General features: G+C 40.6%; 1 protein-coding gene across 4 annotated transcripts in view; it reads right to left on the bottom strand.

Annotated features, from left to right (window-relative positions):
- Positions 1 to 13,006, bottom strand: part of CUNH10orf90 (chromosome unknown C10orf90 homolog) — a 62,736-nt gene that overhangs the window by 13,321 nt on the left and 36,409 nt on the right. For all 4 annotated transcript variants that reach the window (XM_042863938.1, XM_042863941.1, XM_042863940.1 and 1 more), the window contains exon 4: positions 1,560 to 1,856. In XM_042863938.1, coding sequence (XP_042719872.1) covers positions 1,560 to 1,856 — 297 coding nt within the window. The remainder of the gene's footprint in view (positions 1 to 1,559; positions 1,857 to 13,006) is intronic.

Raw genomic sequence — 13,006 nt, forward strand, 5'->3', positions numbered from 1 at the left:
TTTCTTGGGCCGTACTGAGGATTTCATAAACCCTACTCTTGTTTTTATTTTGCTGATAATATGGTTTGCTTTCTATCACTTCTACATTTTCATTAGCTAGTGGAATGACTCCATGAAGAAAACTAATAAACCAGGGCTTAATATGCATTATAGCACATTATTATGAAAGCTGTCAATTCGCAAAGTCCCGAATCGAGAAAAACATTGATTTTCCACTCCTAGAATTATGCTTTATTGCTCTACAACTGATATTTTCTGCACAAGTTAGGGTCGAAAGAGGGAATGAACTCAAAAATCAGACAGTTGATACGCTTAAAAAAAGTGACAGAATTAGACGTAATCAAAAATAACAAATTAACTTCAGGTCCATATGCACTATTTTGAGAAGTCACACTGAAGTACTTCTTCCTTGCCAAATAATTTGATTTCTAGAACGAAACATCTGGGAATAAAGCCCATTACTGTTTTATTTCAATTTTTGGTTACAATAAGCTTAAAGTATTTTCCTCTTTATGACATATTGTACATATTATATTGTACTTAGAAAAAAGAAAAGTTAAAATAATCTGTTTGGGGTACATCCGCCTTATAAAAGCTTGAGCTGCTCTTCCTCTCTAATATTGTTCTTCTTAGCATAACTCATTTTGGACAAAAAAAAGTTGAAACCTGTGACATGAAAATTAAGCTCCTCAGTGAGTCTAGTTTTCAGAGGTGTCAATTAACTTTAACAGATCTGAGTGGATGCTTCATTTTCATAAAACAAAGACATTTCCAGCTAATGAAATGGCACGGTTTAATTTCTGGCACCAAAAGCAGAGCAAGAGCTGCTCTCACCTGAATAGGTGTTACGTTTAGTAGCTTTATAGTCAGTAGTGAAAATGGTTTCCCTACCTGCCTACGAAACAACCACTGCCACCACCACCAACACAAATCTACCTATAACCTGCTGCCTATAACCAGCTGTCTTCTGCAAAACTCCATGCATGAATTCAACTTCCTGTGCCATCTCCATTTTAGCTCTTTGAGTAAACACGAGAAGACATCCACAAAGTGCTGAATTCGAAGAAAGTATGTTTTAAGTGCTGGAACCTTGTTGATAAGCAATCGTGAAACCTTTTTCTTTCCATGAAAATCTCTCCAAACAAGACATTTCATGCTATGACTGTGTCCCAGATAGTTCAGGCTGTCGTATCACAGGAAAAAGAAAAGGAGATTGCAGAAGTAAAACCGAACAAGGTTGTAAAATAACCTCATAGTGTTTCTTCATTGGGCTGAGAATGATTGACACAGCAGTCGTAACATTTTCTCGGGATTTTCTTGAATCTCCTCACAAAGTAAACCCATCTTTCTCATTTTCATTTTGTTTTCTATTAACCATAGCAATGTATACAGTTTGATTAGTTGATGTGATCTCTTGCTAGATGACTCATACTCAGTACTTAAAGCTGGACAAAAATGGACTGACTTTCCATTATTTCACTTTTTTTTTTCTTTGAGACTGATCTCATCTTATTATTGAAACCATATTCCTAAAAACCACAGTAGGATTTGTACCTTACTTTTTAGGAGCTGGTTTTGCCTGTGAACTTTTTCTTCTAAGAGGACTCTTGAAGAAGCTTTTATATTGCACGTACAGTTGGAGATGGACATTTTTGGTTTCAGGACGCCCTGGGCTTGGATCTCTTTGGATGCAGAGGTGCCCTTGGAGGGATCGCTCTTTTTTGGTGAGCCATCAGTGTCAGCTGTGGTTGCTTTTGCTTTTACCAGTGTTGTACCCAGAAAAGAGGCAGAGGCTGTTTTGCTTCTCCTGCTCATGGTGCACTGCTTCTTCTGGCTTCCAGACATCATTTGCTTTCCTGTGAAAAACAAGAAAAAAAGATGTATAGCATGGGAACATTATTATTTTCAGCCTTCTGTTCCTCATCATTTTTATTTCCAGCAAAACGGTTTTCAGGCATGTATTTTAGAAGTTGTAACTGATACAAACATTGTTGTGACTGCCACGCAGCTGTACTGCAACAAAACATTAACAAAACATAATCGAAATAATCAGAGATACTTTATAAAACTAAGCTGCTATTCTAAGCAATATATATTCACTCTAAGGGACGGTGTGGAAGGAGTGAAGGCATTTCTAATACAAACATATGACATATGACTTTCTCTTGTCTCTTATTCACTGGACAGAGAGATTTTAGCTTTGTTATACCTGGTCAGAATTAAAACTATGGGTCCAGATGTGGCTGTGAGGAGAGCAAAGGTCCAAGCGTTTCAAGGTCTCCATAGTGTGGTGGCTGCCTCATAAGCACCACCCCTATCCCACAAGTCTGAGTCCACTTTCTACCTCTGTACAAAGCCATGGCAGAAACTAGCAGCAGAAAGGTCCAATTTGTACAAGACATGCTTTCTCCTGCTGTTTCATGAGAAGGATGTTGAACGGCAGCTACAACTGCAGGACTCTGCCATGCCTAAAGCAACAGAACTCATCAGGTAAGCTCTATGCTACACATGCCCTAAAAGATGATTCCAACAGACCACCACTACTGCCAGCAGAACTCCAGAAAACTGAAAGCATGGGCACATGAACACACAGAAGTGTCCAGAATAGGAGAAAAAAACAGAATTCAGGAAAGGAAATGCAAAGAATTGGGGACAGCTTGAAAAGGGCAGCAGGATCAACAAGTGGGAGGAAGACAAAAAAAAAACAGCAGATGGGAACTGTTCTGTGTTCTTATAGAGTACTCCCAGAGGTCCCCAAATGGTCAGCACCCACACAACTGTGCACAGCATAAGTGCTCTTGTTTTTTAATGCTGTGCAAAAATTGCTTATGGTCTGTCCTAATCACAGGCTGGCTGGAGACTTGAAGATTTATGCAGGAGGAAATGACTGATAGTTATTAAAAAATTAGTGAATTTTTTTAGTGAAGGAAGATTACTTCTATCTTTGTCCTCCCTCTCATCCATCCCATGAAAAGTGATGAAGTGGCACATTATGTTAGACCATTCCTTATTAAGCAATATTAAATCCTGCTAGTGAGACGCAGGGTGTTTTCAAACCACTTCTCTATCCTTAAATCTAATTCTAATAGATAATAAATTATCTTTGCCGCAAAGTTTCCTACATATTGCAATGGTCTGAATAATTCATACTTCATTCTTGTCTTCCTGCATTTTGGGGAAAATCAAAGGCATTGTGGTAAGCAGCTAGTCCTTTCCCTCACCATGAAGATCAGAAAAGTGTTTAATATGATTTTACATTTCCTTCTGTCAACTCAACTGCCAGTACAGGGAAGAGCCAACTTCTCAAGGGAGTCTCTAGTGGGGGATCTCAGAAGATCAGCATGGGCAGAAAAATTAACTTTTTTCTAATTAAATGAATTCCATCCTAATCAATTTCACAGCCAAACAGAAAATCTGGTCAAAGCAAGGAAGAGCACACCCAGCTCCCAGACTCCAATCTAGCATCTAAGATCTCCTCTCTGGTATAACTGATTTTTTTCTCCTTGCTTTTCACACTTTGCAACTATTTGCCTTCTCTTCTGTCAAACCTCATCTCTCTTCTCTCAGATGAAAATAGTTTTGATGTCAATACAACAAACCCAAAGCACTCAACTCCGTACAGACCCTCAGCTGGAGCTCACACATACGCAGCGCTTTCTTCTCCCATCCCCTGACTGACCCTGTACCTGCAGTTACAAACTGTGCTTCTGCAAATGTTTCGTGACATACAGAGGGAAAAGACATTGAGACAGATTAATGGTGTGATGGGCACCAAGGAGCATTTGTGGCAAGAGGTAGAAGCAGCCAGCACGAGGAGAAGATGAAGAAAGCAGCAGGTAGCATTAAGTAACTGCAGAGCAGCAGAGAAGGAAGTCTTTTCACAAAGGCAGCCAAGATACCAGAAATAGGGGGGTGGAGAGGGCAGCTGAACCACAGAAAGAACTTGAATGGAAAACAGATTATCTCTTTAAATCATCTTTTAAATTAAAATTGTTTATTGGCCAGCAGAAAGCAGAGAGGAGAAGAAAAAAAAAGTGGGAAGCAGAAAAGTGTTTCTACTCATCCAGAACAGCATCGCAGTAGGAGATCATTTGCTTTCATATCTAGCAACGGTCTGTACAACAAATGTGTGTGCTGTGAACCCAGACAGCTTCTTCACTGAGACTGTGAGGCTGTTCAGCAAGCATGGCTGTGTTCCCTGCATTGGCCATTTGCTGCTGCTGGGCACCGCTATCCAAAATGCCAGGGTGGATTGCTGGGACAGCAAGCATGGGCTACAAGGTGCCAAAAAACAGAGGAGGGACAAAAGCTGGCCACCTCTCCTATGTAACATCTCAGAACATAGATTTGAGCAAAACTTGGTTTTGCCTGGAGTGCTCGTCTGTCATTTATCCCTAACTACCAGACTAGCTGCTTGCGCATGTTGGCTGCCGAGTGCAAGCTCTGTAACTTTCAGGAACAGGGAATTAAGTCCCAGGAATTTTCTTACATACAGTGCAAGTGCAGGCAGCCTTCTCTTCTGCACTGCACCCCTTCCCTGCCAAAGGAAACGCCACCAGTGGCACTCTGCCCTCAAGGCCTGGGGGTTCTCAGCAAAGACTCAGATTAGGAAAGGAAATGCAGGTAAGAACAGAAACAGGAACGTGGTCAGAAATCACACAGAGGTGGTGGCTCCTTCTGAGCATTTTGTGGTAACCAAAGGATGTCTAAAAATGAATTTTAAAAGATTCCTTAAGATATTCTGCTATAAAAACATACCACTTTCTGAATGAAAATAGTCTACCTTAGATCTTGTACAAATACTACAACTAAATCTTAATCATTATTAGATTCACAGTAGGTTTTTTGTGGTTAATTAAGGCAATCAGAAAAAGTGCGGCTCGCTCTTGTTTGACATTGAAGATAATCAGAAAAATAACAGAGCTGGTTTGGTAAAACCTTTTCTCTAACTCTCTCTTGAATTAACCTTCCAGTTCAGAAGGTGCACCCAGGTGCCCTCAATTCCCAGGAAAACACAGCAAAGCAACACAGACACAGGCTCCAAGGACCAACTCCCCCTCCTCAAAGCAGCTGTCAATTACCTAAACTAACAAACCCAGAAGCAAATGATACTCAGGAAAAAGCAAAAAAGAAAAAGGCAAAGGTACTGAAAGGTAAGATCACAGAATTTCACTCTGTACATTCAGGATCCGTTTTTAATATACTGTGCGGGGAATTAGGGCTGTTACTCTCATTAAGACTATCTGGAATCATATATCTAAATCCCCACGCAGCAAACTGGAAATATATCTTCCCCTCTGAGGATAGCTAGAATTGCAACTGGATGACTAGCAATATATGTTTTTTCTATTATCCCAACCGAAGAAAGGCTTTAAAACTGATGAACAAAGACATGCAAGCATAATGCTGTGGGAGATACAAGAGAACAGAACTTGAAGGAAGGGAAAGCAGAATGATTCCGTTAGTAAAGCTCTGAATACACATCCTAGTTCAAAAAGTTCAGCTGTTTATAGGAGAAAGCGGAATCAAATAAGGACTGCATTTGGAGGAAAGTCATTTTTGCCTCCATGCAAGAAACAAAGAGGCAACGGTTCAGTTCTTAGACGACTTCGTGAAAACCGTATGATATCGGAGTTAAAAAATATTCTGTAAAACCAAGGGTAGGTTTTTTTGCTTTCTTATTTGTATTTTTGAAGAATCCTTGACCTCTGAATAAAATGAGCATATTGTTTTACTGTACAGTATCTCTTTACGTTTTCCTCCCTTCAGGGGGTTTCGCTCACAGGAAGTGACCTCGTATTACAGCAGGTTGAACTTGCCTTTCCTTGGAAGCATTGTCAATTCAGGCAAACACACTTTTCCATTGTTACTGCATACTTTTTTCTCCTTTCACATTACAGCAGGATAAAGCAGCTTTTCATACTTTCATATAACACTTGTCCTAGTATTTCAGTGTGGATTTTTAACAGTTCATGACAAAGTACTTATTTGAAATGGCCAGAGCTCATTTGAGCAGATGCACGACACCACAAACCCTCCATGACCACCAAGCAAGCCTGACAAGAGGTGGTTGCCAAAGGAGACTCAGTGATGATTCCCTACCGTCCTTAATGAGCTCAGACATCACCACCACCGGCAAGCTCTACATTATAGACCACCTACTGGTTTTTTTTTCTTTTTTATTAATAAAATCCCCACACCCCTGGGCTGCTGAGAAATCCCTGACCCCTGTGATGGGAGCTGACAGTGCCAACAACCCAAGCAGAAAGCAGAAGCAATTACTGTATCTTAAATAGAAGAAGCTTATACCATTTCCAAGAGAGAGTTCCAGGGTTGAACGGGCTTTACAAGCAATAAACCAAAATCCAAACCAAGACTCCCGATGACAAGGACTGATGACTCAATTCCTGCCATGTATCAAGTATTACCATTGCTAAGTTGTACGATCTCAGATATAAGTAAACAGACTGCATCATTTCAACAGGCTCGTAACACAGAAAAATGGAAACAGTGAGAGGAATGACAGTATTATTAGTTATTTCAGTGTTTGTCAAGGCACGGAGGATAGGGAGAATAATTTATCGTTCAGATCACTGCCGAGGAAGGGACATCACTTTTAATAAGTCAACAAGATGCAGACAGCAAAGAATGCTAGAAATTCAGATATTTTGACTAAAATTTCTGCTGACCAGCAGTGAGACCTCTGTCCCAAACTGCCTTGTGATGTTTGTTAAGTGACTTGTTTGCAAGAGGCAGTGTCAGGACCGCTCAGCATTAACATTCATGGAAACTGAGTTGCAAAAAATCCTGACAAAATTGTAGCTGTGCCCATGCTCCCTAATCAAAATGTAGCACTTAACGAGGTCTTGGATTTCCCATTAAATAGTGATCTGATGCTGGATCCTGAAAAACAGGGCTGGCCCTTGTCCTCAATACCAGCAGCAATACCAGAACTGTCAAGACCCAAAGTCAAGACAACTTTGCAAGTTTGAACCAAAGAGGATCAGTCACACTGTCATTCTCTGTTAACATCACTGTACTTGCAATAACGTATCTTCAAACAGCCCTATCCAACTGGGATGAGGCTTCATTATCTCAGCTATATCAGTAGCTAAAAGGCTAGATTAAAAAATTATCACTAACAAACAAGGTTCTCAGTTGCTTCAAGTAGGATTGTTTAGTCTGGAGAACAAGGATGCTCAGGGAACACCATCTTGCTCTCTACAATCCCCTGAAAGGAGGTTATGGCGAGGTGGGGTTGGCCTCTTCTCCCAGGTAACAGCAAGAGGAAGAGGGGGATTGGCCTCAAGTTATACCAGGGAAGGTTCAGGTTGGCTATTAGGAAAACTTTTTCCTCTGAAATAATGGTCAGGGAAGGTAACAGGCTGCCCATAGAGGTGGTGTAGTCACTGCCCCTGGAGGTGTTCAAGAAATTTCAAGGCCAGGCTGCATGGGACTTTGAGCAACCTGGTCTAGAGGGAGGTGTCCCTGCCTATAGCAGGGGGTTGGAACTAGGTGATCTTAAATGTCCCTTCCAACACAAACCATTCCATGACTCTATGAAATGTTTAGATGTGGTACTACGGGACATGGTTTAGCAGGTTGTAGGTGGACAGTTGGATTATATGCACTTGGAGGTCTTTTCCAACTTTGTGATTCTAAGGTTCTATGATTGTCTTCTAGTTATTTCCTTTGGATTTTTAAAATAGTTTTGACAGCTGTGATACGTTTCTCAGAAGATACTTCCTGTTTTTGCAGAAATCAATATTTGATTTCAGAAAGTCGTAATCACTTAGAAGAGAAAGTGCATCAAACATGCCTAAGAGCTGTTAGGCTTCCAATCTATAATCAATTCAAAGTAAGAAGAGTCTCCTGATATCAAGAAGCACCTTGTTTACAGAAGGCTATTGGCAAAATTAGTGCAGTGTAACACTTGGCTTCACAGAAAGGAATCCCAAAATGCAGCTCATCAATGGCACCTAGCAAGAAGTCCCTCACCGGTGACCTCCAAATTATTTTCTGAACACACTTTACAAACATTCCACCGATCTTCACTCTCAGCATCAAGTAAGGGGACGCCACTTTAAATGCAGAGCTAATACACAGCAGTGTGGTGTTTAGGACAGGATGTGACGCACCGATTCCTACGGCGCGCGGAGAAGCTTGGTGGAACAAGAGCGTAATTTGTAATGACTACAGCAGCCAAAAGGAAACGTTCCTGCCTGGCACCTGCAGGGGATCATCTTACACTCTGAATCATGAGAGTGTGCGATTGCTGCAGAATATTTTAGTGGCCAGGAAATAATCCACCCACATTTTTTTTATTCAACCGTTGCACCAGTGCGTTACCAATACCCAGCTGGCTGAGAACAGTGCTTGTACACTTTGTTAGCATTTTCCCCCTTTGCTTCCTATGTGCTGGGACAGGATTAAAAGAAAAATGTTCCCTTTTCATTAAATCACTCATAATTTGGAGTTTAGTCAAGAACCTGATAATTGTTTTCTCATTGAAGAGAATCAATCTTAGATTTTATACTTGTGCAATGAATCATCATTATTCTTGTCATGTCTTTTTGGCCATGCTACACTAAACACTTCCAGACAACCGGTCCTTAGATGGAGAGGATCTCTGTTCACACTGTTAATAATCAGGGGAGCCACTTACTGAAAATGCTTCAAAATTTGCTGCTGTACTTAGGAAACGTTCTCTGAAAAACCCACACAAGGAATTCTCAGAGGCAGACATCCGCATTTGGATTTCAAGGATGTCATCTTAGAAGCTATCATGTGATTGTATTGACTGCATTGTAGTGACTCCAAAAGCAATCTGTTGCACTGTCACTTTAAAGAAATATACTCAGGCTGATTCACAACGTTTAAATGGTGATTTGCAGGGTGAGAAATGTATCAACCACTTGGTATTCTCATCATGTCAAAGACACCTAGTTGTTCAGCTCTTTCTGATAATTTACCACAGCCAGTTTGAGCCAAGCATTCATTTTGCAGACTGCAGAAGAGTTGCACCTACTTTAAAACAAGCGTGAAGAGGAGGAAAATTAGGTCCTTTACTCCAGTGGTGTAATGCAGTCACTGAATCCATCTAGCCTACCTCTTTTTAAAAATAAATCATTATTTTTAATGCTTTTAGTATCCAGACCTCTGCTGGCTGTCCTGAGCACTGACAAGGGACTTGCCCACTCTAAATTCTTTCACTTCAAATTGTCTCATGCCTTCACCAACTGTGACAGCTCAAAGTCAGAAATGATTCCTTCCTGTCTACCCGCAACAGTGGGGAAAAATCAAATCTTTAACTTTCATATACCCAAACGAGGAGAGCTTAACTTTAATTTGGGTTATCAGCAAACAGTGTGATTGCCTTTGGGAAAATAATGTTAATTTATCATTCTCATCTCTGGAAATTCTGTTCATAATATCATTAATAGGGCAGATGTCCTTCTGTTTTCAAGGGAAATGATGTCATTTCTGTCCAATAGGTTGACTGATACCCCCCATAATATAAAACTGAGCCTTTAATCAGCAAAAGACATGCTTCCTGAAGGTGGGCAGCTCCTTCAACTCCTGTCAAATTAACTTACGCTCACGCATTCAAACAAGTAGGGTGGAGAAACCACAATAAAATAAGAGCCACAAGAACAAAAAACAACTACTTCCAAAACACAATGGCTACATGTTGACTAAAACCACAGAGAAAAAAAATAAAGAATAATTTGCTCCATAGAAAACTGTAAGCACTCTAATCACAGTCACTGTGATGTCTAATGAACCACCACTGAAGTGTCAGTTCTGGCACTGAACGCAAGCCTAGGGCAGCTTGGGCTTACACAGCTCTGAGCCTCATTTTGCCCTCTTGCTTGCATCTATGGTCCGTGTCTCCAACATCAGCTACGTTTCCATGCAACGGGACAGAAGGCCCACCACTCCTCTGAATACTGGAGTTACTCTAAATAGCAGAACAAGAAGGAATACCCACCTACTGTTCCACTGTTTTTCCTCTCAGACTCAACAAGCCTCACCACCCCTCCTTTTGTCGCAACAGATGAAAGGGCAACTGATGCTTGAAACAAGGACTGAAGACGAATATAGGGGTGCATACTCAGGTACTATAATTAGGAGTACATCCTCCTAAACATGAATAAAGAATCTCTAAGGTAAGAAGAGGCAGCTGCTATTTGCCCATTACACAGGTTGGGGGCTGCATACAAGGCTCAGTGCACCTTCTGCACTCACTGATAACTGAGGACTGCCAATTCCTCATGGAACTGACCGAGTCCTCAATTTCTCAGCATCTGATACAGCATGCTAAGGTCACATTGCAGTGCGACACAGATCCAATGACACAGAACGTCTAGACTAAAGAAAATTGACAACCTCCACCGTTTTAAATGTATACCAGATGAAGTGAAACATCAAAGGAGCCTCTTCTAATGGGCTTTTTGGCATGTGGTCCTTTGTTCTTAACAAGTCAGCACCAGCTGCTGTGTCCATAATGCCAAGTCAGTAATGTCCCTGGCCAGATTCTCGGCTGATGTAAATCAGCGTAGTTCCTCTGAAGGCAGCTTTTTCTATTGGTTGACATCAGCCAAAAATCGGACTCCTCGTGTTTAGCAGGTGTGTGCCAAAGTAAAATCTGCTGTGCCATATTTCACGTTTCTCCTGCCCTTACCGTCACTACTGCTGAACATATTCTCAGGCTGAAGAATCAATTAGCATCATCTGTGTAGCTCCTCAACTTTCTATACAATAAATTCCACATTGTACGGAACAGCTTTCATCTAATTATATCCTGTTTTATATATATAATACATATATACATGTGCATGCATACTAATCTCATATTCTAGGCTATTGTATGCTAACTTGCTTATAAGCAGAAGGTCAGGTGAGAACACTAGGTAGGCTGAATTCATTCATCACAGCATTTCAATTAATATTTAATAATTGAAAGTAAATACTTCTAATAGTCTTTAGTTTTAAGACTGCTTACATTAATCCATTCTGATTACTTTGAGTGAATATTAGTTTAATGGTGACCTCCAAATATTTTCCCAATATTCAAATATCTCAAATACCAGAGGATTTCAATGTATTTTTCAAACTAAAACATTATTTTGCAGGCAGCATCACACTGAAATCCCACAGTACCCACTGTTCTAATTTCACTCCAATAAAGGTATATATGTTTACATGCACACAGATAGACATGGACACAATACAAAAAGTTTAAAGAAGCTCTTGAAACTAATTAAAATTTAGTTACTTCCTCCTTGGCATATATGCTGCTGGCTTCAGTAATCGTTAATAAAACTCCTACTTAAGAAGGAAGGACAACTTTATAGCCACCTGGGCCCTTCAACAGTGCAAAATGCCAGATCCCATCTCAGTTTACCCATCCATTGCCTCGTATTGCTTTAATTAAGTAAATTATACTTTCAAGTCACCTCTTGGTCAGTTTGGTGAAAAAATACAAACAACTACCTTGCAATACAATAGTAGCTCTCACTTTTGTCTCATTCACTGATTTAAATGCGCTTTCTCCATCTTGAGTGCTATCTGTCACCACTACTCCATTTCCGAATTCAGCAGAACAGATGCTGGTAGTGCAGCCCCTGTGAGACCCCTGTTAGGATTAGCTCCTCTGAGAGCCCATTGCATCACATTCACCTCCAAACAGTGACTCGTGACTACATCATAATCCTCACTTCCCTACTTTGGGGTAACTTCCATAGGCGATGAGTGCTGTATTCTCCATGTCTTTGACATCTCAGCATAGGGTGCGACAGCCAGGGCAGTGCACAGCAACTCCATTGGATTTAAATTTATCTCCACCACAGCTATTCCTCCTTAATAGCTCTGCACAGCAGCCTTGGGCATGCCAACAGAAGAAAAAACGCAGGTGCAGACATTATAAGAGTTGAAGTGCTAGCAGAAATCATTTCAGTTTATAACAAAGCTGAGTTTTGTAAAGGTGCTTAGGCATCAAGATGTTTGATCTAAGCTTAAACAGATAAATCTGGATGCTGGATTTTATAATCTTACATAGTAAAGTGACGATTTTATCTAATCAAGAGGTCAAAATGTATTTAAATGTGTTCTTTTTCCTTCTCTTTGCCCCCTTTTAATAATTCAGCCCATTGTCAAGTAGCTAAAAGACTGTAAAAGATGAATAGAGAAGTAGATATTCACGTGGAGCACGTTCTTCATGAAGGATGGGTAACAAATTAAGATTAAAAGCGTTTATGCCTTTCACAGAAACAAGACTAATCTTTTCATTTTTAACTAACCTTGTATTTAGGAGACATCAACTGCAAACAGTAAAGGGAATTGCCACAATGACCTAAAAGCAGCGTTAGCAAGTTCTGACAGCTTGTTAAAAGCTGCGACCGAAGGCTGGCAGATCCACATCGACTGCCTGTGACGTGGACCTCACAGAGCCTGGCCAAGGCTTTTGCTCAGCTGTATCTCTCTGAGGTGGCTCTTGTAGCTGTTACTGGGGACATTTCACATTAGTATGTACGCGTTCCTTAAGCTGCCCAAAAGATTTACATCTTGACCCCTCGCTAAAAGTGAATGCAATCACATCTTATGACTGCATGTCTTTCCACATCTGAAGACTGACTTCACACAAAATACGGATTTTCCAGCACTTACAGTCCAATTTCTTGCCAGAAGCAAAGTATCCAAAGCAATGGAGCCAACAGAAGATACAATCCATAGTGGTGAAATCACAAAGCCATAATCAGTCCTTGGGATGACATAGCATGAGACATGGCTTTGAATGTTAACTGAGACCAGGACTGTTGGATTTCTAAGCATAACTACCATCTATGAGCAAAGCCCAAGATTTACATTTCTTAATATGCCTAAAATATCCTTTTCATATGTGGCAAACTGTGGAAATGTATACCTCTGGAGATTATCTGGCTCAATCTCCTACTGAAAGTATGGCCTTGGATTAGAGGCCATACATAAGAGCCATGTAAAGCCA

The sequence above is a fragment of the Lagopus leucura genome, unplaced genomic scaffold (genome assembly GCF_019238085.1).
Source record: "Lagopus leucura isolate 7727_CA_CO unplaced genomic scaffold, USGS_WTPT01 Super-Scaffold_741, whole genome shotgun sequence".
NCBI lineage: Eukaryota > Metazoa > Chordata > Aves > Galliformes > Phasianidae > Lagopus > Lagopus leucura.